General features: G+C 42.4%; 3 protein-coding genes across 3 annotated transcripts; 1 reads left to right on the top strand and 2 right to left on the bottom strand.

The window, feature by feature from the left end:
- Positions 1–2,966: 2,966 nt before the first annotated feature.
- On the top strand, positions 2,967–4,396 carry LOC139446650 (KH domain-containing protein 3-like). The gene is made up of 2 exons (XM_071227923.1): positions 2,967–3,227; positions 3,884–4,396. Exons 1-2 carry the CDS (start codon positions 2,967–2,969, stop codon positions 4,394–4,396), a joined length of 774 nt encoding a protein of 257 aa, XP_071084024.1.
- A 1,396-nt stretch (positions 4,397–5,792) lies between these two features.
- On the bottom strand, positions 5,793–7,450 carry LOC139445409 (F-box/LRR-repeat protein 14-like). Its single transcript, XM_071226549.1, has one exon. The coding sequence runs from the start codon at positions 7,438–7,440 to the stop codon at positions 6,235–6,237; it is 1,206 nt and encodes a 401-aa protein (XP_071082650.1). The 5' UTR covers positions 7,441–7,450; the 3' UTR covers positions 5,793–6,234.
- Positions 7,451–23,915: 16,465 nt separating this feature from the next.
- On the bottom strand, positions 23,916–24,491 carry LOC139446651 (uncharacterized). Its single transcript, XM_071227924.1, has one exon. The coding sequence runs from the start codon at positions 24,489–24,491 to the stop codon at positions 23,916–23,918; it is 576 nt and encodes a 191-aa protein (XP_071084025.1).
- Between the last annotated feature and the right edge of the window lie 1,440 nt (positions 24,492–25,931).

A 25,931-nucleotide genomic window follows, 5' to 3' on the forward strand; every position in this document is an offset into this window, starting at 1 on the left:
TGTAAGGTCATGTATCAATACATATCATGTGAGGTCACGTATCAATACATGTGAGAGGCCATGTATCAATACATGTGTAAGGTCATGTATCAATACTTGTGTAAGGTCATGTATCAATATATGTGTAAGGTCATGTATCAATAGATATCATGGAGGTCACGTATCGATACATGTGAGAGGTCATGTATCAATACATGTGTAAGGTCATGCATCAATACATGTGTAAGGTCATGTATCAATAGATATCATGGAGGTCACGTATCGATACATGTGAGAGGTCATGTATCAATACATGTGTGAGGTCATGTATCAATACATGTGTAAGGTCATGTGTCAATACATATCTTCAATACACACTTCAATACAAGCAGGACATTAGTTTCCCTTCCCTTGTATTTCTGCAAATCAAACTTTGTACTTTTGTTTGGACCTCTTCTTTGATAAGACAACTCACATGGCACATTGACAGCAATGACACCCGCATGGCACAGGTACTTGTTGACAACGATGACACCCACATGGCACAGGTATTCATTGACAACAATGACACCCACATGGCACAGGTATTCCTTAACAACATCACACCAATGTGGCACAGGCATTCCTTAAGGATTACACCCACATGGCACGATTAAACCAATGTGGCACAGGTAATCCTTACAATGATTACACCCATGTGGCAAAGGTATTCATTGACAACAATGACACCCACATGGCACAGGTATTCATTGACAACGATAACACCCACATGGCACAGGTATTCATGAACGATTATACCCACATGGCACAGGTATTCATCGACAACAATGACACCCACATGGCACAGGTATTCATGAACAATTACACCAGCATGGCACAGGTATTGATGAACGATTACACCCACATGACACAGGTATTCATTGACAACGATAACACCCACATGGCACAGGTATTCATGAACGATTACACCCACATGGCACAGGTATTCATGAACAATTACACCCACATGGCACAGGTATTCATGAACGATTATACCCACATGGCACAGGTATTCATCGACAACAATGACACCCACATGGCACAGGTATTCATGAACGATTACACCTACATGGCACAGGTATTCATGAACAATTACACCCACATGGCACAGGTATTGATGAACGATTACACCCACATGGCACAGGTATTCATTGACAACGATAACACCCACATGGCACAGGTATTCATGAACGATTACACCTACATGGCACAGGTATTCATGAACAATTACACCCACATGGCACAGGTATTGATGAACGATTACACCCACATGGCACAAGTATTCATTGACAACGATAACACCCACATGGCACATGTATTCATGAACGATTATACCCACATGGCACAGGTATTCATCGACAACAATGACACCCACATGGCACAGGTATTCATGAACGATTACACCTACATGGCACAGGTATTCATGAACAATTACACCCACATGGCACAGGTATTCATTGACAACGATAACACCCGCATGGCACAGGTATTCATTGATAACAATGACACCCACATGTCAAATCATCTCTTGGTTCATTTGAAATAATGCAAACTTGAGAATCTACAAGGAGTTATGATAAAACTTAATAGTATAATACATAAGTAGTCTTAAAATTATCCGCCAGACAGTCGGACAGGTGAAGAAATTTCCCCACAGACCAACAGAAATGTTACCAGCGAAAGGCGACAGGCAGGTGGGGAGGCAGTTATTTCGGACACTGTTCATGAACAACAATTACATCTGTATGGCACATGTCTTCTTCAAAGACTACACCCGTGTTGCATAGGTATTCATTAACAAGGGTTACAACCGCATGGCACATGTATTCATTAACAACGTCAAAACCAGTGTGGCATATGAATTAATAAACAATACACCTGTGTGACACAGTTATTCCTGAACAATGATTTCACCTGCATGGCGCAGGTATTCAATTCATGAACAACGATAACACCCATGTGGCACAGGTATTCCTTAACAACGATTACACCCATGTGGCACAGGTATTCCTTAACAACAATTACACCCATGTGGCACATGTATTCCTTAACAACAATTACACCCACGTGGCCCAGGTATTCCTTAACAACGATTACACCCATGTGACAAAGGTATTTTAACGATGACACCCATGTGGCACAGGTATTCCTTAACAACGATCACACCAATGTGACAAAGGAATTTTAACGATTACACCCATGTGGCACAGGTATTCATTAACAACGATTACACCCATGTGGCACAGGTATTCCTTAACAACGATTACACCCATGTGGCACAGGTATTCCTTAACAACGATTACACCCATGTGGCACAGGTATTCCTTAACAACGATTACACCCATGTGGCACAGGCATTCCTTAACAATGATTACACCCATGTGGCACAGGTATTCCTTAACAATCATTACACCAATGTGGCACAGGTATTCCTTAACAATGATTACACCCATGTGGCACAGGTATTCCTTAACAATGATTACACCCATGTGGCACAGGTATTCCTTAACAATGATTAAACCCATGTGCCAAGGGTATGATGTGGAACAGGATGTGGAACAGGTATTCCTCAATGATTAAACCCATGTGGCACAGGTATTCCTCAATGATTAAACCCATGTGGCACAGGTACTCCTCAATGATTACACACATGTGGCACAGGTATTCATTAACGATAACACTTGCATGGCACAGGTATTAATAAAAACAATGATTTCATTGATGTGACACATATATTCATGAAAAATGATTTCACCCGCATGGCATACGCATTCATGAAAAAGTATTTCCCTCACAGGGCACATGTATTCAATATATTCGTGAAAAATGATTTCACTCACATGACACAGGTATTCATTGACAACAATGACACTCGCATGATACAGGTATTCATTGACAACGATGATACTCGCATGACACAGGTATTCATTGACAGCGATGATACCCGCATGGCACAGGTATTCATTGACAACAATGACACTCGCATGACACAGGTATTCATTGACAGTGCTGACACCCGCATGACACAGGTATTCATTGACAACGATGACACTCGCATGACACAGGTATTCATTGACAGCGATGATACCCGCATGGCACAGGTATTCATTGACAACGATGACACCCTCATGGAACCGGTATTCATTGACAACAATGACACCCGCATGGCACCGGTATTCATTGACAGCGATGACACCCGCATTGCACCGGTATTCATTAACAACATAACTTACGTCATTAAAACCAGTGTGGCACATGAATTAATAAACAATACACCCGTGTGACAGTTATTCCTGAACAATGATTTCACCTGCATGGCTCAGGTATTAAATTCATGAACGATGATTACAGCAATGTGGCACAGGTATTCCTTAACAACGAATACAGCCATGTGGCAAAGGTATTCCTTAACAACGATCACACCCATGTGGCACAGGTATTCCTTAACAACGATTACACCCATGTGGCACAGGTATTCCTTAACAACGATCACACCCATGTGGCACAGGTATTCCTTAACGATTACATCCATGTGGCACATGTATTCCTTAACAACGATTACACCCATGTGGCCCATGTTTTCCTTAACAACGATTAAACCCACATGGCACAGGTATTCCTTAACAATGATTACACCCTTGTGGCACAGGTATTCATTGACAACGATTAAACCCACATGGCACAGGTATCCCTTAACAAGGATCACACAAATGTGGCACAGGTATCCCTTAACAAGGATCACACAAATGTGGCACAGGTATTCCTTAACAATGATTACACCCATGTGGCACATGTATTCATTAACAACGATTAAACCCACATGGCACAGGTATTCCTTAACAATGATTACACCCTTGTGGCACAGGTATTCATTGACAATGCTGACACCCGCATGGCACAGGTATTCATTGACAACAATGACACCCGCATAGCACAGGTATTCATTGACAGTGCTGACACCTGCATGGCACAGGTATTCATTGACAATGCTGACACCCGCATGGCACAGGTATTCATTGACAACATTGACACCCGCATGGCACAGGTATTCATTGACAATGCTGACACCCGCATGGCACAGGTATTCATTGACAACAATGACACCCGCATGGCACAGGTATTCATTGACAACAATGACACCTGCATGGCACAGGTATTCATTGACAGCGATGACACCCGCATGGCACCGGTATTCATTGACAGCGATGACACCCGCATGGCACAGGTATTCATTGACAACAATGACACCCGCATGGCACAGGTATTCATTGACAGCGATGACACCGTCATGGCACCGATATTCATTGACAACAATGACACCTGCATGGCACATGTATTCATTAACAACGTTATCAAAACCAGTGTGGCACATGAATAAATAAACAATACACCCATCATTGCCCATGTGACACAGTTATTCCTGAACAATGATTGCACCCATGTGGCACAGATATTCATTAACAACAATTACACCCATGTGGCACAGGTATTCCTTAACAACGATTACACCCATGTGGCACAGGTATTCCTTAACAACGATTACACCCGTGTGGCACAGGTATTCCTTAACAACGATTACATCCATGTGGCACATGTATTCCTTAACAATGATTACACTGATGTGGCCCATGTATTCCTTAACAACGATTAAACCCACATGGCACAGGTATTCCTTAACAATGATTACAACCTTGTGGCACAGGTATTCATTGACAATGCCGACACCAATGTGGCACAGGTATTCCTTAACGATTACAACCATGTGGCACAGGTATCCCTTAACAACGATCACACCAATGTGGCACAGGTATTCCTTAACAATGATTACACCCATGTGGCACATGTATTCCTTAACAACTTTTACACCCATGTTGCACATGTATTCCTTAACAACGATTAAACCCACATGGCACAGGTATTCCTTAACAATGATTACATCCTTGTGGCACAGGTATTCATTGACAATGCTGACACCCACATGGCACAGGTATTCATTGACAACAATGACACCCGCATGGCACAGGTATTCATTGACAGCGATGACACCCGCATGACATGGGTATTCAATGACTACACCCACATGACACATGTATTCAGTGTTAGAAATTGGCACTAGTCCTGTAGTCTGTACCTGTCCAGTAGTTGAGGTATCATTAGGACTAGTGGAAAACTTGCCATTCTTAAGGGGTTTTGCCATTTGTTAACATTATAAGGACTAGTTGACTAAAACTGTTAGTTTCTACCCCTGATATTCATTAACAATAGTTACACCTGCATGGCTCATGTATTGATTAACAACGATTACATTTTTGTTTGTTTATTGTTTAAAGCCACACTCAGCAATATTCCAGCTATATGACGTTGGTCTGTAAATAGCTGAGTATGGACCAGACAATCCAGTGATTGACATTATGAGTATTGATCCACGCACTTGGGATACGATGACATGCATCAACCAAGTCAGCAAGCCTGACCACCCGATCTTGTTAGTTGCTTCTTACGACAAGCAGTCGCCTCCCTATATTGATAACATATAGCAAAACCCTTAAAAAGAGAAAATTTTCAGAATTTTCTACTAGTCCTAATGATACCTTAAATATTGGGCAGTTTTGCAAAATTTCTAATGATGACTGTGTAGCACAGGTTTTCATGAACACTGATTAAACCCGCATAGCACAGGTATTCATGAAAAATGGCACAGGTTTTCATGAACACGAAGATGAAACAAATCAATGACACACATATAGTTTTGAAATTATTTCATTACAAAATCATATATATATATATATTTCTGTTCATACATCTTTGGAAGAGTGTCACTCCACGATCAGCAAACATTTTACATCCTCGGGAGTACAGGGACACGTGAGCAAATTGTCTTTAGCACTTTCTAGTGAGGCCACCTCATTGATTCTAGCACCGTAAGGTGTCGTTCATCACAATGTCTTTTTGTCACATATTTCTGACCATTTGAAAACTTCTTGTTTTGATTAGGTTCAGGTACAATGTTTGAAACATCGGCATCTTATCATTTCCACATTTGATTAAAGAGCTTCTGATATAGGCAAATGATAATATCCAGACATCAGGGGCACCACACATCTCACCTGTCACCATGTGACATTCCCGGCATTCCTTCAGTACCCTGTCTACAGAACAGGCAGTCATAGCCTGGGGCTAGCAATGTCAAAGGTCATGGCATCTTGACACAGGTCATCACCTCTTGTGCCACAGACCTAGATTGAGGGTGTCCAAACTGGGTAGCTGCATGATCTTCTCTAGACCAACAGTCGTGATACGTGTACAGCCATACAGGTCTATAGATCGCAAATTGCGCATTTTTGCACCAATTAAACTGAGTCCCCTATCTGTAATTTTCACACACTGTCCAATATTCAGTGTTTTTAATTCTTGCAATGTGTTAACAAGACGGTTGATTCCATCGTCACTGATATTGCAAGCACTTAGGCTCAAATTCCGCAAACTTAGCTGTCCTTGGGAGAGGAAATATAGTCCCTGGTCGCCAACTTTGTCACAAAAACTCACATCCAACGATGTTATTCTTGACCCACCTTCAGACAAATAGCCTAATCCATTATCACTTATATTGTCACAACTTCGGAGGTTAAGTTCTCTCAAACTGAGCATTTTTGACAGGTATTTAATACCTGTGTCTGTCACACTGCCACAGAATGAAAGGTTAATAGTCTTGAGAGTTGTCAAGCCGAGACTCACATGTTTCAAAGCTTGATCAGTCAGTTTCTGGCAGTCCTGAAGGCCCAGGTGTTCCAGCTCGGGGTTCCCACATGCTGACTTGTGACACAGTCCAGCAAGATATCCTATACCCTGATCAGATATGTGGCGACAGCTTCGTAAATTCAAACTTTTCAGTTTTCGTAAACTGACTGCCACGAGCAGAAGTCCTGTGTTGCTCACATTACAACACCCACCCAGTTCAAGCACTTCCAAGTTTTTCAAAAATTGAGTTATTCTTCCCAAGCTTGAGTCGGTCACTTGTTTGCATAGGCTTAAGTTGAGCACTGTCAGGGACGCTAGTTCTTGTGCGAACGCATGGCTCAGTCCGAAATCAGTTATATTGTAACAACCACTGAGATTTAAACTTTCTAGACCAGGTATTCCAAGCACGACATCTCGGAGACTTCGCCTCAAACTGAGAACTTGGACTCGATGTATGCCACGCTTCACAAGGCTTGGAAACAAAGAAGGGTTTGCACGGCGAAGATGTAGCTTCGCTTCAACTTTTCGCCAAACCATGCGGTTATAAGCAGCGTCTCGCCAAGTGGTACATACCTGAGCTACCCGTCCTTTATCTCTTGTGTCCAAATAACTGAATACCATGGCCAATATTTCAGGAAATAGTGCAGAAATGTGTGTTCGAGACCGCTCGCAACCATCCTCCATATTACTTGAAGCCAGGCTAGGTAGGTCACGTGGTATTAGCAAACAGCCTTTCGCCTGTTAAGACCGGATCGCTGATTGGTCAGATTTATCCTTGTCGAAGGCAGACCGCGGAAACAAAACCTGTATGATTCGAGACTCAACAATCTGTATGGTTACAGATTGTCCGTGTATGGCTAAGGGAGATAAATGCATCGCGCTAGTGTTGATGGTCTTTACTGGCAATTTACTAGGTCAACGTGAACTCAAGTGTTTGGGAAATTGTGTTACGTTTGATAAAGGGACAGCTGTTAAAACTAGCGAGATAACTGTAAAGTAACTATAGAAGATAAAACATAGATTTGCTTTTTAATATAATTTAATGAAACACTGACAACTTCGGAAGGCGTGATATTATGAAAACAACGAATACCTCACTGGAAATATTCAAGACTCTGAAATTATATTGGATCGAGTATTTAGACATTGTTTTAAGTTGTACAGTATTGTTTCACATGTCATCACCTATTCTCGTTTTGTAAACGGAATATATAAAATGTACAAAGTAATGCTTTTATGGTTGGTTGGTTGGTTTGTTGTTTAACGCCGCACTCAGCAATATTCCAGCTATATGACGGCGGTCTGTAAATAATCGAGTCTGGACCAGACAATCCTGTGATTAATTTCATGAGCATCGATCCACGCAATTTGGATCGATGACATGCATCAACCAAGTCAGCGAGCCTGACCACCCGATCCCGTTAGTCGCCTTTTAAGACAAGCATAGTCGCCTTTTACGGCAAGCATGGGTTGCTGAAGACGTATTCTATCCGGAATCTTCACAAGAGACTAGTTGTGTAATACTACTGTGTGTGGGTAGTGAGCAATGTGTTCATCCTTATTCTCCATCAGAGATGATGTTTGCTTCACGGGCCAAGGTACGTGGGCAGTGCTCGGTGTTTAGTCCGCATTCCAAAATAGTTCGTATTGTGATCAGTAAAGATTGATTAAGTAAATAGTGTGTCTTGATAACTACCCGACCCTACCCGGGTACCCACTGTAGGTCTCAATTAAGAGATAAGTACAAAATGTCCGATTTGGAATTTTCTTACGATAGCCCTGGCAAAACATATTTAGATACATGTATTAAAAATTCTGGTCATGTATACACTGAAGTTGACTTAAGTTATATCTATATTCTATATATATAGTGTGTCTTGATAACAATAAATAGTGTGTCTTGATAACAATAAATCCAATTTGCAATATCTGAAACTGTTATATCCCAAATTCATTGATCCAAACAGTTAACATACATGGCTACTATAGACATCAATTTGCAGGTCTATGTTAGTTAATGAGAGAGAGAGAGAGAGAGAGAGAGAGAGAGAGAGAGAGAGAGAGAGAGAGAGAGAGAGAGAGAGAGAGAGAGAGAGAGAGAGAGAGAACCCGTGAGCGTATGTCAGCTATTTAGTCTTAACACGTAATGATATTTAGCCTGTGTAGAGTCAGAAGTAGAGCTCAACATAGTTAATTATAAACTCCCGTATTTCGCGGCACAACAGTAATACTGACCTTCATCTGACCTTGTACACTGGCGTCGTCCACGATCATGAATTCTCTGATATGTCGTTGTTCTCAGTCAGAGTTTGCTTTTATTTTGTTTGTTACAAAGACCCCCAAGGGTGAAATGTAATAGCTGAGAAGATTCAATTTTAGGGAGGGCCCAGTATATATTAACATCACCCGTTGACATTCAATATTTGCGGGTTAGAGTAACTTCCACGCAACTCCCTCTTAACTCCCCCGGACCCCCTACCCTGTTACTACCCCCCCCCCCCCCCCCCCTCCACCCACCAACTCCCCCGTAACCTCCCTAGCTGCAACTCCCCCGTAGCCCCACGTAACTCCTCCGCAACTCTCCCGCAACCCCTGCAACTTCCCCGTAACTCCCCCGCAAGTCCTCCGCAACTATCCCGTAGCCCCATGTAAATCCCCCGCAACTCCTCCGCAACTCTCCTGTAAAACCCGTAACTCCCCCGTAACATCCCGTAACTTCACTGCCACTCCCCTGTAACTCCCCATAACTCCCGTAACTCCCCCGCAACTCTCCCGTAACCCCTCGTATGATGATGATGATGATGATGATGATTGTACGATTCCGACTATAATTATCACGAGCACGTGTTTATGAATCACTATCACATTGTGATGAAACCAGGTGTTCACGAAAAGGTGAGCGCAGCCTTCCCTAGCGGTGGTACCCGTAACAAACACATGCAAAGGCAAGTCGATCGTTCACCCGAAAAAACACGTGAATATATGGTACAAGTCAAAATAGGGAATTACGCCGGACATCTTGTTTGTCACTGATGCGTCAAATTTGGAAGTGTCCTCCACGTGTGTGCCATAAAACGTTTTGAAAGCTTTACTGAGGCTTTTAATTTTCATAAATATTTTTTTCAATAATTGATGTTTGGATGTTTTAAGGAAATAGGTGATATCAACACATGCTGGACATTGTACCGATAATTTGACTTCTTAATATCAGGAAAATGTTCTTTTTATATAAAAAATGACGGATTAAATGTGAAAACAGCGCCTTCTGAAGTGCAGAGGATGGAGACCTATGGTTGATTGATATGTCACAATGGTTCTTTAAGAAATAGGTTTAAAACTTTGTCCACATTTCCCATGTTGAAGACAACGTAATATGTACACAATCATTCCTGTTATAATCAAAACATTTAGTTTTTCCATATAGTGAGATATAGTGAGAGTCATTATAAAACATGGAGCTTAATTTCTAACAGTAAGGTATTTTTATAAGTTCATGCTATTTAAGACTTTAACATTTGAAGCGCTCGTGGAGGTGGAGACGTACAGCCGCTGTGCAGAGGGTAGATCCGTGAGAAGATATTGCTCGAGTTTGCCAGTGAGGGAATCAAGATCTGTTTTGAGTCCAGATTACATCCTCGCGGTAATGTTGCGTTCTTTTTTTATTGGAAAACTGACTTTTCATATTCAAGCGGTAAATGGTTACCACACTGTGTTTACTATAATCACCAAAGTAACACCCGTCTTTCTCCAGTACCAGTTAATTCTCTTCATTTTTTATCCCATGTCGTCCCTGAAACCAAGCTAGCCGCGGCTGTGGATGTATAGTTGAATTCATATTCATTAATATATACACTCTTAAAAAAAAAGAAACGCACAGGTAGATTTTTAGTAAATTTATTGTACATAATAAAATTGATATAATTAATATAATATCATAGATGCAAATATGAAACTTTGGAGCTCGATAGTCACATGTTGTCGTTGTACAAAGGCATTGAAAACTATTTATTGTCATGTCACATAAGGCCACAAGGTTGCGCTGAACTCAGTATCTCGTGTGACCGCCCCGGGCAGCAATGACGGCTCTGCATCTCCTCGGCATTGACTGGATAAGTGTACGAATTCTGTCGCCATTCTGCTTGTAACGCGTTGGCCAGTTGTGGGTGTGTCTGCGGCGTGCCCTGACGTTGACGCACACGTCGATTGAGTTCATCCCAGAGGTTTTCGATTGGGTTGAGATATGGAGATATCGACGGCCAGGGCAAGCCGTTGATGTTGGCAGTATGAAGGTAGTCTATCGTGACACGAGCTGTGTGCGGTGGAGCGTTATCCCGTTGAAACAGCTCCTTCTGGCGGTCAATGTTTGGAAGAAGGTGAGGTTGAAGAATTTAATTCATGTCAAATTTCCCTGAACCACAACCAAGTCAGATCTCGTGGTGTAGGATATAGCCCTCCACACTATGACTCTACCGCCACCGAATTTGTCGAATTCACGTACACAATGTGGGGCCAAACGATCATTTCGACGACGATAAACACGTTTCATCTCGCCGGGGAAGTAGAAATCGTGATTCATCGCTTAACCACACTCGTCTCCTCTTTCTCAAATTCCAAGGCTGTAAGGTATGGCACCAACGCAAGCTTCGCTGTCGGTGGATTTGTTTCAAAACCGGGACGACAACTGGTCTCCTGGGTCGGATTCCAGCCTCGCGAAGATGGTTCCTGACAGTCTCCGTAGCTGTGGCATTGCGATGACGTAGGTGGAACAGTCGAATGTAGCGATCCTGTGCAGGGGTGGTAACTCTTGGTCAGCCGGTTCTCGGACGGTCTGCAGTGGAATTGAACTGTGTGTATCGGTCAAAAAGGCGGCAAATGGTGCTGTGATGGACGTTAAAGTGGCGTGCAACAGAATGCTGCGATTCCCCTGTTTGTATACGTCCTATGGCGGTGTTCCGATCGGCAGCGCTGTCTCGACATTTTCGAACTTGAAAAATGTTGACAATTAAATGACAGATTATTGGCTTATGCTTGCATTTTTATAGCCACTACAACGAGCTACGAATGCCATAACTTGCACGTGCATTTTGCTTTACTGTTTTGCTCCATGACATTTTTTAACAATGCCGTTTTATACATTGCAAATCTACAATGGCTGCGTTTTGACGCACCGTTTGTCGAATATCAGGCCACCAACATTTTCGAATAACATATATCCAATATTTATTTTATTCATATACCGAATATTTTGTTTAGTTTTGTGTAGTCATGTTCTTTTTTTGGAAGAGTATATATTATCGTATTGTGAAGTTTAAGGGATGCCATTTTTACTGTGACGCACCTTTTAGGCGAGTCATGTAACCGATGACACTGGAATGCATCAGAAACAACATAATTGTTTCACCGACTTTCCCCTGAAAGGAATGACCAATCATAACCAATAATGTTGACGTATGACATCACAACTATACTCCGACGCAGTGGCGACTCAGCATGACACCACTGCCACAGGCTACGGACTTTTCTCTTGTTTGTAAACAAGCGCGCTTATTCTGAAATCAGGAGAGACAGGTCTAATGCAAGCCTTTCGTTGCGCTTAACATATTGTTTAGCAACATTATATAGATATGCTACTACAACTACGACAGTGGGGTGCATGACAATACATATTTAAACATCAAAGTGATCGTGTCGCTAGCTCTCCGTATGGCTTCAATGACAGCACGTAGAGCCGTACAACCAATGTAAACAAAGGATAACTCTGCAATTGTAAGTAGTGTATTACGTTCTCTGATATTTTCTCAATGAAAGTTAACCAATCTATGACAGATGTTTATTTAGAAGCATATCCTTCTAAAAAAATCAAACACCTGAAAAAAACCCATATGCAATGGACTGTGTGAGATGTGACGAATCGTCACATGGCGCTGGCCTGTGGCAGAGGTACTATGCTGACTGCTGACCGCAAGGAACTCTGGGTAGGAGAGAGACATCACAACTTGTGATCGACTTGTACAAAAATGGGGTGTCCCCACTGACGTCAGTATGCGAGGTTGTACGAGGGGACTTTCGGTGATTCAGGGACCGAACAAACACAATTATCCCATGTAAGTCATCAGAAACATTCTGCCAATCTACGAACTGTCATTTCTTTCTATGTTTTTCATTGTAACCAAGAGAAATAGTCATAAATGCCGATATAGACTGTTGTCGTTTTGCGTGATATCACGCAGGATGAAAACTTTGACGATTTCTGTTGAATTTACCAAATTATGTAGTCTATCTATTGTTGATTCCCTAATTATTGCCACGATACTCTTCCCATGCATATTCTAACAACATTGAGCCAATGTATTCAACGATACATTGTTGATACATAGTTGAATGGATCTCTCATCAATATAAAATAGAAGAAAATGCCACACAGCGTAAAATCTGCATTTTGCTTTGTTTTGCAGTTTTCCGAGCACAGCGCGCATAGTTTTCACACCTAATTTATTTTGGTTGAGTTCACCCAGACAGTTTGTATTTGTGACGAAGGCCATGTATTTAAAATGTGTGAGAAATTCAGGGATGTATGTATCGCAGCAGATTTTGAAATACAGGCAATGTAATAGGCGCCTTATAACCTGCATACGTGAAACGTGATTTTCTAAACATTGTCCAATTTGGCTGAAAGTTCACTTCGGCGTTCGTGTTTGCGTATTTTCCCCAACATTAACGATTCTAGGGTTATCGCCGGCGTTTCAGAATGACCTTTGACCCATGATCACTAAAATGCTTTTTTTGAAATTCAATTCTCCGAGTAAATATCCGATATTTTTATTTCAAAACATACTCAAATATTGCCGCGACTGTGAATGGTGATTTCGTAGTGTGCAAAAAATGTCGAGATTTACGATGTTTCTAATTTTCAGAGGTTATTTTCAGTAATATTGCTTTGCTTAAAATGGCAGTGGATATCACAGAACAGGGAACTTCCCACAAAATAGAAACAATTGAAGTTTGTTTGAATGCGAGATAGGTCTATAATTGCGAACAGACTACGTACTGGGTATAATGTGTGGGCCTCCATCTCCGAGTACCGAGTACTGAGCCAACTAACGGGATCGTATTCCAACTGCATGGGTCGATGCTCGTGATGTCAATCACTGGATTGTCTGGTCCAGACTCTATTATTTACTGACCACCGCTATATAGCTGGAATATTGCTGAGTGCTGCGTTAAACAACAAACCAACAACAAACTCTTTGATTAATCTAAGCTTTATGGTTGGGATCTCTAGAGTTATCTCCCTTTTTATGGTTTGGCAGGGCGTTAAACAACAACCTACCAACCAATGAGTCATTAAGTGGTGTATGACAAGGATGTTTGCTCTGTCCGTGTTTGTTCTCAATGTTTATGTGAGAACTTCGGTCTATGTCAGGAAACAGTGGCCTCAGAGGATGTTCTGCAGGTCAAAAGTTTTGTAATTGTTGTGATGTTTATGCTGATGATTTGAGTTTAACTGATGACGCTGTGATTGGATTACAAAGAAAGATTGATGCATTAGATAATTTTTTGTAATTTATGGGGTCTTCAAATAAATCTTGCCAAGATAAATTTTGGTTTTTAGAAGAGATGGACCTCTACGATGTAATGAAAAATAATGTTTGGGTGGTTATCGTATCGAGGTCACAACATTCTGCAATTATTTAGGTATTTTAATTTTCTAATATACATGGACAAAATGTATTGATATACTTGTTGTTAAAGCAAATAAGGCGTTTAATGACATTTACGTTTGATAACATGCCAGTAAAAGTATTACATATACACAAGCCCCGAGTACACGATTCTCAACATCGTTACTGTAACATCAATAATTGTCACAAATCCTGTCAACATGATCCACCGTCATATAGCCGGAATATTGCTGAGTGCGGCGTTAAACGACCACCGTCATATAGCCGGAATATTGCTGAGTGCGGCGTTAAAGGACCACCGTCATATAGCCGGAATATTGCTGAGTGCGGCGTTAAACGACCACCGTCATATAGCCGGAATATTGCTGAGTGGGGCGTTAAACGACCACCGTCATATAGCCGGAATATTGCTGAGTGCGGCGTTAAACGACCACCGTCATATAGCCGGAATATTGCTGAGTGCGGCGTTAAACGACCACCGTCATATAGCCGGAATATTGCTGAGTGGGGCGTTAAACGACCACCGTCATATAGCCGGAATATTGCTGAGTGCGGCGTTAAACGACTACCGTCATATAGCCGGAATATTGCTGAGTGCGGCGTTAAACGACTACCGTCATATAGCCGGAATATTGCTGAGTGGGGCGTTAAACAACAAACAAACCCAAACCAAACCAAACCTGTCAACAGGACTTCCCTCTTTCCCTTGCACCACAGTGTTTGGCCCACAAAACAGAGACAAAGACACCAAATTATCCAGAACCCTCATTAACGTGATGTCCATCAGTTGAATGTGTGGTGAAATTAATTCTACCATTATTTTGGCAATGTTGTTCAATCATTTCGTTTTTTCTGTTTGCTACTTTACATATTGAGATATAATCTCGTCTCTAGAATACTCCAGGTTGTTTCCTTGGGGCTACCCAACACAGTGTCCATTACCTCCGTTAGTTGTGAAAAACGCTCGCGTTTGCATACAGAAATTCAGGTCGCGAATCCATCACACCTGCGTACAAAATCGCGAAGTCTATAGCATGTGTGTACAGAATCATGAAATCTACATGATGTGTGTACAGAATCACGAATTGTACAGGATATTTGGACAGAATCATGAACTATACAGGATGTGCGCACAGAATCATGAACTCCTCAGGATGTGTGTACAGAATCATGAACTCTTCAGGATGTGGGTACAGAATCACGAACTATACAGGTTGTGTGTACAGAATCATGAATTATACAGGATGTGCGTACAGAATCATGAACTCTTCAGGATGTGTGTACAGAATCATGAACTCTTCAGGATGTGTGTACAGAATCACGAACTGTACAGGATATGTGTACAGAATCATGAACTATACAGGATGTGTGCACAGAATCATGAACTCTTCAGGATGTGTGTACAGAATCATGAACTCCTCAGGATGTGTGTACAGAATCCTGAACTCTTCAGGATATGTGTACAGAATCATGAACTCCTCAGGATGTGTGTACAGAATCATGAACTCTTCAGGATGTGTGTACAGAATCATGAACTCTTCAGGATATGTGTACAGAATCATGAACTCCTCAGGATGTGTGTACAGAATCATGAACTCTTCAGGATGTGTGTACAGAATCATGAACTGTACAGGATGTGTGTACAGAATCACGAACTGCACAGGTTATGTGTACAGAATCATGAACTATACAGGTTATGTGTACAGAATCATGAACTATACAGGATGTGTGTATAAAATCATGAACTCTTCAGGATGTGTGTACAGAATCATGAACTCTTCAGGATGTGTGTACAGAATCATGAACTCTTCAGGATATGTGTACAGAATCATGAACTCCTCAGGATGTGTGTACAGAATCACGAACTGTACAGGTTATGTGAACAGAATCATGAACTATACAGGTTATGTGTACAGAATCATGAACTCTCCAGGATATGTGTAGAGAATCATGAGCTATACAGGATGTGTGTACAGAATCATGAACTATACACTATGTGTGTACATAATCATGAACTATACAGGATGTGCGTACAGAATGATGAACTATACAGGATGTGTGTACAGAATCATAAACTGTACAGGATGTGTGTACAGAATCATGAGCTATACAGGATGTGTGTACAGAATCATGAACTATACAGGATGTGCGTACAGAATCATGAACTATACAGGATGTGTGTACAGAATCATGAACTGTACAGGATGTGTGTACAGAATCATGAACTATACAGGATGTGTGTACAGAATCATGAACTATACACTATATGTGTACATAAGCAAGAACTCTCCAGGATGTGTGTATAGAATCATGAACTGTACAGGATGTGAGTACAGAATCATGAACATCTCAGGATATGCGTACAGAATCATGAACTATACAGGATGTGCGCACAGAATCATGAACTATACAGGATATGTGTACAAAATCATAAACTCTACAGGATGTGCGTACGGAATCATGAACTCCTCAGGATATGTGTACAGAATCATGAACTCCTCAGGATATGTGTACAAAATCATGAACTCTACAGGATGTGTTCACAAATCATGAACTGTACAGGATATGTGTACAAAATCATGAACTGTACAGGATATGCGTACAGAATCATGAACTGTACAGGATATGCGTACAGAATCATGAACTGTACAGGATATGCGTACAAAATCATGAACTCCTCAGGATATGTGTACAAAATCATGAACTGTACATGATATGCGTACAGAATCATGAACTGTACAGGATATGCGTACAGAATCATGAACTATACAGGATATGTGTACAGAATCATGAACTGTACAGGATATGTGTACAGAATCATGAACTGTACAGGATATGTTTACAGAATAATGGACTGCTCAGGATGTGCGTACAGAATCATGAACTATACAGGGTGTATGTAGAGAATCATAAACTATAAAGGATGTGCGTACAGAATCATGAACTATACAGGATGTGTGTACAGAATCATGAACTATACATGCTATGTGCACAGAATCATGAACTCCTTAGGATATGCGTACAGAATCATGAACTATACAGGATATGTGTACAGAATTATGAACTGTACAGGATGTATGTACAGAATCATGAACTATTAGGATGTATGTGCAGAATCATGAACTATACAGGATGTGTGTACAGAATCATGAACTATACAGGATGTTTGTACAGAATCATGAACTGTACAGGATATGTGTACAGAATCATGAACTATGTATGATATGTGTACAGAATCATGAACCCCTCAGGATATGCGTACAGAATCATGAACTCCTCAGGATATGTTTACAGAATCATGAACTCCTCAGGATATGTGTACAGAATCATGAACTCCCCAGGATTTGTGTACAGAATCTTGAACTCCTCAGGATATGTTTACAGAATCATGAACTCCCCAGGATTTGTGTACAGAATCTTGAACTCCTCAGGATATGTTTACAGAATCATGAACTCCTCAGGATATTTGTACAGAATCATGAACTCTTCAGAATGTGTGTCCAGAATCATGAACTCCTCAGGATATGTGTACAGAATCATGAACGATCCAGGATGTGTGTACAGAATCAAGAACTCTTCAGGATGTGTGTCCAGAATCATGAACTGTACAGGATGTGCGTACAGAATCATGAACTATACAGGATGTATGTACAGAATCATGAACTCCTCAGTATATGTTTACAGAATCATGAACTACTCAGGATATTTGTACAGAATCATGAACTCTTCAGAATGTGTGTACAGAATCATGAACGATCCAGGATGTGTGTACAGAATCAAGAACTCTTCAGGATGTGTGTCCAGAATCATGAACTGTACAGGATATGTGTCCAGAATCATGAACTATACAGTGTGTGTGTTTACAGAATCATGAACTCCTCAGGATATTTGTACAGAATCATGAACTCTTCAGAATGTGTGTACAGAATCATGAACGATCCAGGATGTGTGTACAGAATCATGAACTCTTCAGGATGTGTGTACAGAATCATGAACTGTACAGGATATGTGTCCAGAATCATGAACTGTACAAGATGTGCGCACAGAATCATAACTTCCTCAGAATATGTGTACAGAATCATGAACTATACAGGATATGTGTACAGAATCATGAACTCTCCAGGATGTGTGTACAGAATCATGAACTATACAGAATATGTGTACATAATCATGAACTATAAGGATATGTGTACAGAATCATGAACTATACAGGATGTGCGTACAGAATCATGAACTATACAGGATGTGCGTACAGAATCATGAACTATACAGGATGTGCGTACAGAATCATGAACTATACAGGATGTATGTACAGAATCAAGAGCTCCTCAGGATATGTGTACAGAATCATGAACTCCTCAGGATATGTGTACAGAATCATGAACTCTTCAGGGTATGTGTACAGAATAATGAACATCTCAGGATGTGCGTACAGAATCATGAACTCCTCAGGATGTGTGTACAGAATCATGAACTCCTCAGGATGTGTGTACAGAATCATGAAGTATACAGGATGTACGTACAGAATCATGAACTATCCAGGATGTGTTCAGAATCATGAACTCTTCAGGATGTGTGTACAGAACCATGAACTATACGGGATGTGCGTACAGAATCATGAACTATACAGGATGTACGTACAGAATTATGAGCTGCTCAAGATGTGTACAGAATCATGAACTCCTCAGGATGTGTGTACAGAATCATGAACTCTTCAGGATATGTTTACAGAATCATGAACTCTTCAGGATATGTGTACAGAATCATGAACTCCTCGGGATATGTGTACAGAATCATGAACTACACTGTATGTGTCTACAGTATCCTGGATACTACAGGATGTTTGACAAGTTGAACAAAAACGAGTTTAACATGACCCGTCGATCATGACTTATTAAACATGGCCAGTTTGACATGACCAGTTGAATATGACGGGTTGAATATGACGGGTTCTCACTCGTCTACACGCCCAGTTCAATACTTGGTGCCAAGAAGGGTTGTTTAACATCATCAAGCGGTAAATGTCTAAGACCTTCCAAATGTTAAGTGCGCGTCGTAATATATCTAATATACTGTTCAAAGGCGGCGTAAAACACAATTCACTCACCCACTGCGAATGCATGTTTGTAACGAATGAGTCAACTGTATCTTGCCCTTTGCACGCCTTCTGTGTGGTTCGCTTGTCGCGCAGACCACCGTGGTTGATTCCCCACTTGTGTGAATGTCATCATTGTCGTCCCCGTGCTGATGTTGCTGGACTACTCTGACGCCGACAAACACGGCACGTCTTCACCCAGCACTGCCTCATCGTGACGAGACACCTCTGATACCTCTTACACCATACTCAGGCATGTGTCCCGTTATACCGCGGTATGTGGAAACCATAAAGCACCTCGTTGACAGACATTCTCAGGTTAACGTCGTCTCGTGTCACTCATGTCGATGAGCGTCGACGTAGACCATCTTAGAAAAAACCCGCAATTGTCAAGCTGGATACATTTGAGTCATTGTTGACAACGGAGATGTAGGTTTTCTTTTTCGACAAACAGTGAAAACTCTCAGTCGTGGTATTGAAGCTAGTCATTGATGAGCGTGACTTGACACGCAATACTGCTCTACATGGTCATAACAGGATCTGGTTTGTTTTGTGTAACCCACCCGAGCGTTCATCCCATTGTGCCAGGGCCTCATCTAAATCCTTTAATCCCCACTACAGACGGCGCGGCATAAAAAATTAACATGGCGTAAAATTTCAGCCATGTCTCGGAGTTAGCGTTGTGAAATGGCGGTTGTTCATTGTCTGCTAGCCTTCGCCTCTGGCTTGAACCGTCCCCATCTTTACTGCAGTCTTTGTCGCTGCCTGGCGCTCCGTCTAACACGTTGATTCAGGCGGCACAAACAACATTCCGTGTTTCCGAAACGAAAGACAAAAGCAATTTCGTGGTGGATTCGAACCATGACCCACTGATGATTTCGCGCTCCCTTGGACACCGGAAACGACATGACAAGTACTTGTTGTAGTGTTGTATCGCAGTGTTGTATCGCACTGTTGTATCCAGTAGCGTTGGCCCATCACGGGTCTAGGGGTACTCACAATCTTGTATCTGTCGGGAAGTAGCTATAGTCTCAATGATGTAAAAGTGCCAATACTGACAGGATACTGTTTATCTGTTGCAAAGAAGTGGCAACATTCTGTATCTGAGGTAAAATGGGATATAGTGTCGCGTCCAAGATTATTCGGTTTTTATAGCGACGTGCATGCGTGTGTGTGTGTGTGTGGCTGCTTGTACTTGTCCGGACTGATGCCGATTTATAGTGCTAGCTCACTGAGATACCATGCCGCAGTTTTGACATGAATATCCCAGTCAGACACAGTATACTGACTCCGAGCCGACCAGCCCTTCTTTAAGCCCCTGAATGCCGAGCGCCAGACAGGGTAACAACAAGTATCATCTTTTAACGTCTTTTGGTATGACGCGGCCGGGGATCGAGCCGCGGACCTTCCGCTGTCTGGGATGACGCTCTACCACTGGATGGGTACAATGTATGAAGCCCATTTCTGGTGTCCCCCGCCGTGATATTGCTGGAATATTGCTAAAAGCGGCGTAAAACCATACTCACTCACTCACTCAGTCTTCCGCTAGACCACCGAGGCGGTTGATTCTGTAGGACACTGTTGTATACATTTGCCTGTATTATGTAGACTACTGATAATCACTTACGTAAATGTGCCAACATTCTATAGACTACTGATAATCACTGGCGTAAATGTGCCAACATTCTGTGGACTACTGATAATCACTTACGTAAATACGCCAACATTCTGTGGACTACTGATACTCACTTACGTAAATGTGCCAACATTCTGTAGACTACTGATAATCACTTGCGTAAATGTGCCAACATTCTGTGGACTACTGATAATCACTTGCGTAAATGTGCCAACATTCTGTGGACTACTGATAATCACTTACGTAAATGTGCCAACATTCTGTGGACTACTGATAATCACTTGCGTAAATATGCCAACATTCTGCAGAATACAAGTTATCACTGTTGATAACTCGCTGTGAAGCAACAAACAAACAAACAAACTATAGTTTCAGACGCCCGAGTGATGTCGGAACGAGATGGAGGCAGAGAAGGCTTGTTTTAACCGTTGACTGTTTCAGAGAACAAAATACCCCAAGCTGACAATGACCAAGCGATGCAACCACTGCACCCCGAGTACGTGGCGGGTGCTTGACGTGAACTTGATCCGGGGATCTCACACTTAATGTTCCCCCTCCATGTTTTAGCGGTATCAAATGCATGTCGTGCACAGTGTAATAGTGGTAATTACTCCCCGACACCTACACATCGACGACATAGTGACCCGGTGTTAGGTATCACATTCTCCCACCGACAAATGTACCGGAACACACATTCTTGTACTTGCTGCAGGCGGCGAGGTGAGCCTTGTCAGACTCACCCACCGGCAGATGGCCCGGGGTCTCCTGGAGACGACAACAAAGCCGGTTTTATATGTCCGTTTCAGCCACAGACAACAGTCACCGAATTCACCAGAGGAGCAGGTGTGATGTGACACCGGCAAACGTGACAACGTTGCCGCTAGCTGTGGCGTTGACATGAAATACGGTTGGTTATTGATACCTGCCGCCCCGGCTGACATTTACCTGTGTTTTGTGAGTTATGAATACAGACTTCATCCCTAACTCTACCGATATCTCGGCCAACAGACTTGCAGGGCCATGTGGACGCTCGGTGTCAGCGTGACAACCTCGAACTGCACTGAACACAGGTAGGTGGGAGACTTGACGTGACTGTCACAGTCTATAGCATTTGTTGTAGCATTTGTGACACGGTGCGTCACGAACATAGTGGTGCCAGAATGAATTTGGAATCATGAAATGCACTGTATGTCCTTTTAGTTATTCGTTCCGTGTTCCAAAATGCTGAATCCATTCTTTCTTTCTAAGTCTGAGTACCAGGGTGCCGTTGTACAAAGCGATCTTAGCGCTAAGGGGGTCGTAACTACCACGCCTTAACACAGCCTTAACACAGTCTTAGCGCTAAGGTTGTTTTGTACAACGGCACCCTGGACCTCTTCTTCCAAGTATTAAAGATGTAGATGTGTTTTACACGAATTATGTAGACGTACGCAAACTGTCATCACCGGTCTACACACGCAACAGCAGCATACACTGTTACAATTTAACTGCTTTTCTCGAACATATTCACTTCCTTCTACAGCATAATTAAACCGCCATAACTCCGCCCTGTAATACAGCGTTATGTAAATTAATGCAGCGACATCACGCTCTCAACTTCCCAACTTCCATCCACTACAGAGGGGATACGTGGATTTATTGCACACCAGGCTGTCATATAGCCAGCGTACGTTCATGACACACGTCACACGATATAGCGGGTGATCTTTACTCTGTTGTCAGAAACATGATGACGTCACACGACATAGCGAGGATATCTTTACTCTGTTGTCAGAAACACACGATGACGTCACACATTATAGCGAGGAGGTCTTTACTCTGTTGTCAGAACACGATGACGTCACACGATATAGCGGGGATATCTCTACTTTGATGTCAGAAAGACACGATGACGTTACACGATATAGCGGGGACGTTTGTACTCTGTAGTCAGAAACACATGATGACGTTACATGATATAGCGGGGATATCTCTACTCCCTTGTCAGAAAGACACGATTACGTCACACGACATATCAGGAATGTCTTTACTCTGTCATACGACATGGCGGGGAATCTTTTCTTTGTTAGGTCTTTGAAAGGCATTTCGAAGTGATACACACGAGGAATAGAATATGTGGATGTCAACTTCTTTGTTATGAGGAACACAACCTTTCGAGGTAAATGCTTACTCCTTCAACAGGTGAATGAATGCCATGAGGCAGAGAGTATATGTATGTACCTGTTAGGACAACATAATTAATAAGATAAAAAAGGTGGAGAATAACAAAGGGTAGAAATAACAAATGAAGCCAACAGATGATAGACGCTGATAGGTGACTAGCAATAGACACTGGAAGCCAACACTTTACTGTAATTAGCGCTGATAGTATGGAAGCCAGTACTTAAGTTATCAAAGATAAGTAATAGGCAATGGGCAATGGTCGGGGGTTTGGTTAAACGATAGGTCAACGAATCGAAATAGCATTGGGCACATGGAAGCCAGCTAGATAATAGGCACCGACACAGATCAAAGCAATAATTCCCAAGTACAGAGCAGAAAGGTTCCCTGGTCACGGTCCATGGCTGGCCTGTGTCTCCTGATGTCAATGGTTTTTTGTAGTTTTCTTTTGTTGCCAGTTGATGTTGTTGGTAGACAGGACTTTGGTGGCTTCCCACATGATGTTATGGTTTTGGTTCTTCACTATGTGTTCGGAAATAGCGGATTTCAGGTCTTGTTTGTTAACAGAAGTCCGATGTTCTTTGAGTCAAGTGTTGAGGGGTCTGAGGGTTTCTCCAATGTTCTGGTGGCCGCAGTTGCTGGGGATCTGGTATATACATCCTCGAGGGTTGGGACTTACGCAACTTGTGCCTCTGCCATTGGCTTGTAGATGGGTCTTAATGGACCTGCCGCTGGAGAAGGTGACATCTATGTTGGCTTTGTTCTTGATGAGGCGGGCAATCTGATCAGTGACAGGGCCTTGACAGGGTATGGTGATTCTGATGGGCGATGGAGCTGGTTTGGGTCTGGGATTAGAGTTCTTGAGGGTCTTGCGGATGGTTTTGGAGACAGGATGGAGGAGGACAGGATAGCTGTTGAGGGAAGTGAAGGTTTCCTTGAGATGGTCAAGTTCACTGCTGAGGACATCAGGGTGGCAAATGGATTTGGCACGTCGGGTGAGGGTAGTGATGATAGCTTGTTTTATCTTGGGATTGTGGCAGGAGTTGTAGTGGATGTACTGGTCTGTGTGTGGGGGGGCTTGCGGTACACTGATGTTCTTTGTCCACCATCTGTAGTTTGGAGGGACTACGAAAGGAAGGTGTTGGTTGGTTTCGGTATCCATGGTGAACTGGATTCTATGGTGCAGGGTGTTGCGATGTTTGAGGAGCTCTGTAGGGTCGTTCGGAAGGTCTATGGTGGTGAATGTGTAGTCTACTTTTCGGTATAGCAGAGGGGTTGGTGGGGAGGGCTGATTCTTCAAAGGATGTCATTAAGATTTCAGTGATGAGTGGACATAGAGGGTAGCCCATAGGTTGTTCGTGGATTTGCTTGTAGATCTTGTTGTTGACAGTGAAGTATGATGTATCAAAGCAGCTGGAGGCAAGGTTGATGATGCTGTCGATTGTCTTTGTCTAGGTGTCTTGGTCGTTGATTCTATTAAGTAGCTTGTTGCGGAGGATGTCAATCCTTGAAGATGGATGTTGGTGAAGAGGTGGATAACGTCATACCTAACCATCAGTTGTCTCTCTGTTCTGGTGGAGGTGTTTTAGGGTCTTTTCATGTTGGCGTTCTAGTTTGGCAGTGGGGTCCTTCTTGATGGTGAGCTAGGTGGTCGTGTCAGAGAGGGTGTTGTTGACGACCTGCAGGAAGTCTGGGGTGTTCATGACGACAGCTGTTTGCTTTGGTCAACTTCCGCTATGGTGATGGTCTCATCCTTGCCAAGTCCAATGATGGCATGTCTTTCTTGGGTGGTGTGGTTTAGGCGTGGCTTGTTTTTTTCTTGATAGTGTCTATATTCTGATGGCTAAGGTAGTCCATGTTGCCATTAGGGGCCAGTTGTTGGAGTCCACTCTCGATGCTGGTGATGAAGGCGTCTGTGTTGATCTTGGCGCTGACTGGGACATACTTCAGGCCTTGGGCGAGGAGGGAGGCCTGTGCAGATGTGAGGGTCTTGCTGCTCAAACTAACTACAGTCTTGTTGGTAGTTCTGGGGCTGGCTTCTGCGACATGGTGTTGGCGTGGGCGTTGTAGTTGAGCTTGTTGATGTGAGATGTCTTGATTTCCTCGTTGAGCTGGTGTCGGGTGGTCTGGGCTAGGACTGGGTCGTGTGGTACAGGTCAGGTATGAGGACATCTTCTAGGTGGGATCTTACTGTTTCAATCTGCGTGTGGAGGTGGGGCTCTGTTGATACAAACACCCTGTGACGTCATATGATATGGCGGGTACACCTCCCCTCTGTTGTTACAAACACCATATTATTTCCCACGTGGTGAAGATACAGGTGGTAAGATACTAAATCCGTACGTCACACGTGTGTCGTACAAGGTTGACCTCGTATTATTCGTTTTGATCGGATAACCGTGACCTCTGTCACACCGGAACTACTTTTTTTCATTCATTAAAAAATCACGAGACGTCATTCGCTTTTACAACTACAAGGCAGAACTGAATGAATCTCATAAAAGCGAGAGACATTTACACACCCTTTACAATCACTTTGCATTCTATATTAGTAATGCATAGAGCTTCTACAGACATTATATAATCTTGCTATACCCATATG

The sequence above is a fragment of the Haliotis cracherodii genome, unplaced genomic scaffold (assembly GCF_022045235.1).
Source record: "Haliotis cracherodii isolate W230 unplaced genomic scaffold, xgHalCrac1.p SCAF_6, whole genome shotgun sequence".
Classification (NCBI taxonomy): Eukaryota; Metazoa; Mollusca; class Gastropoda; order Lepetellida; family Haliotidae; genus Haliotis; species Haliotis cracherodii.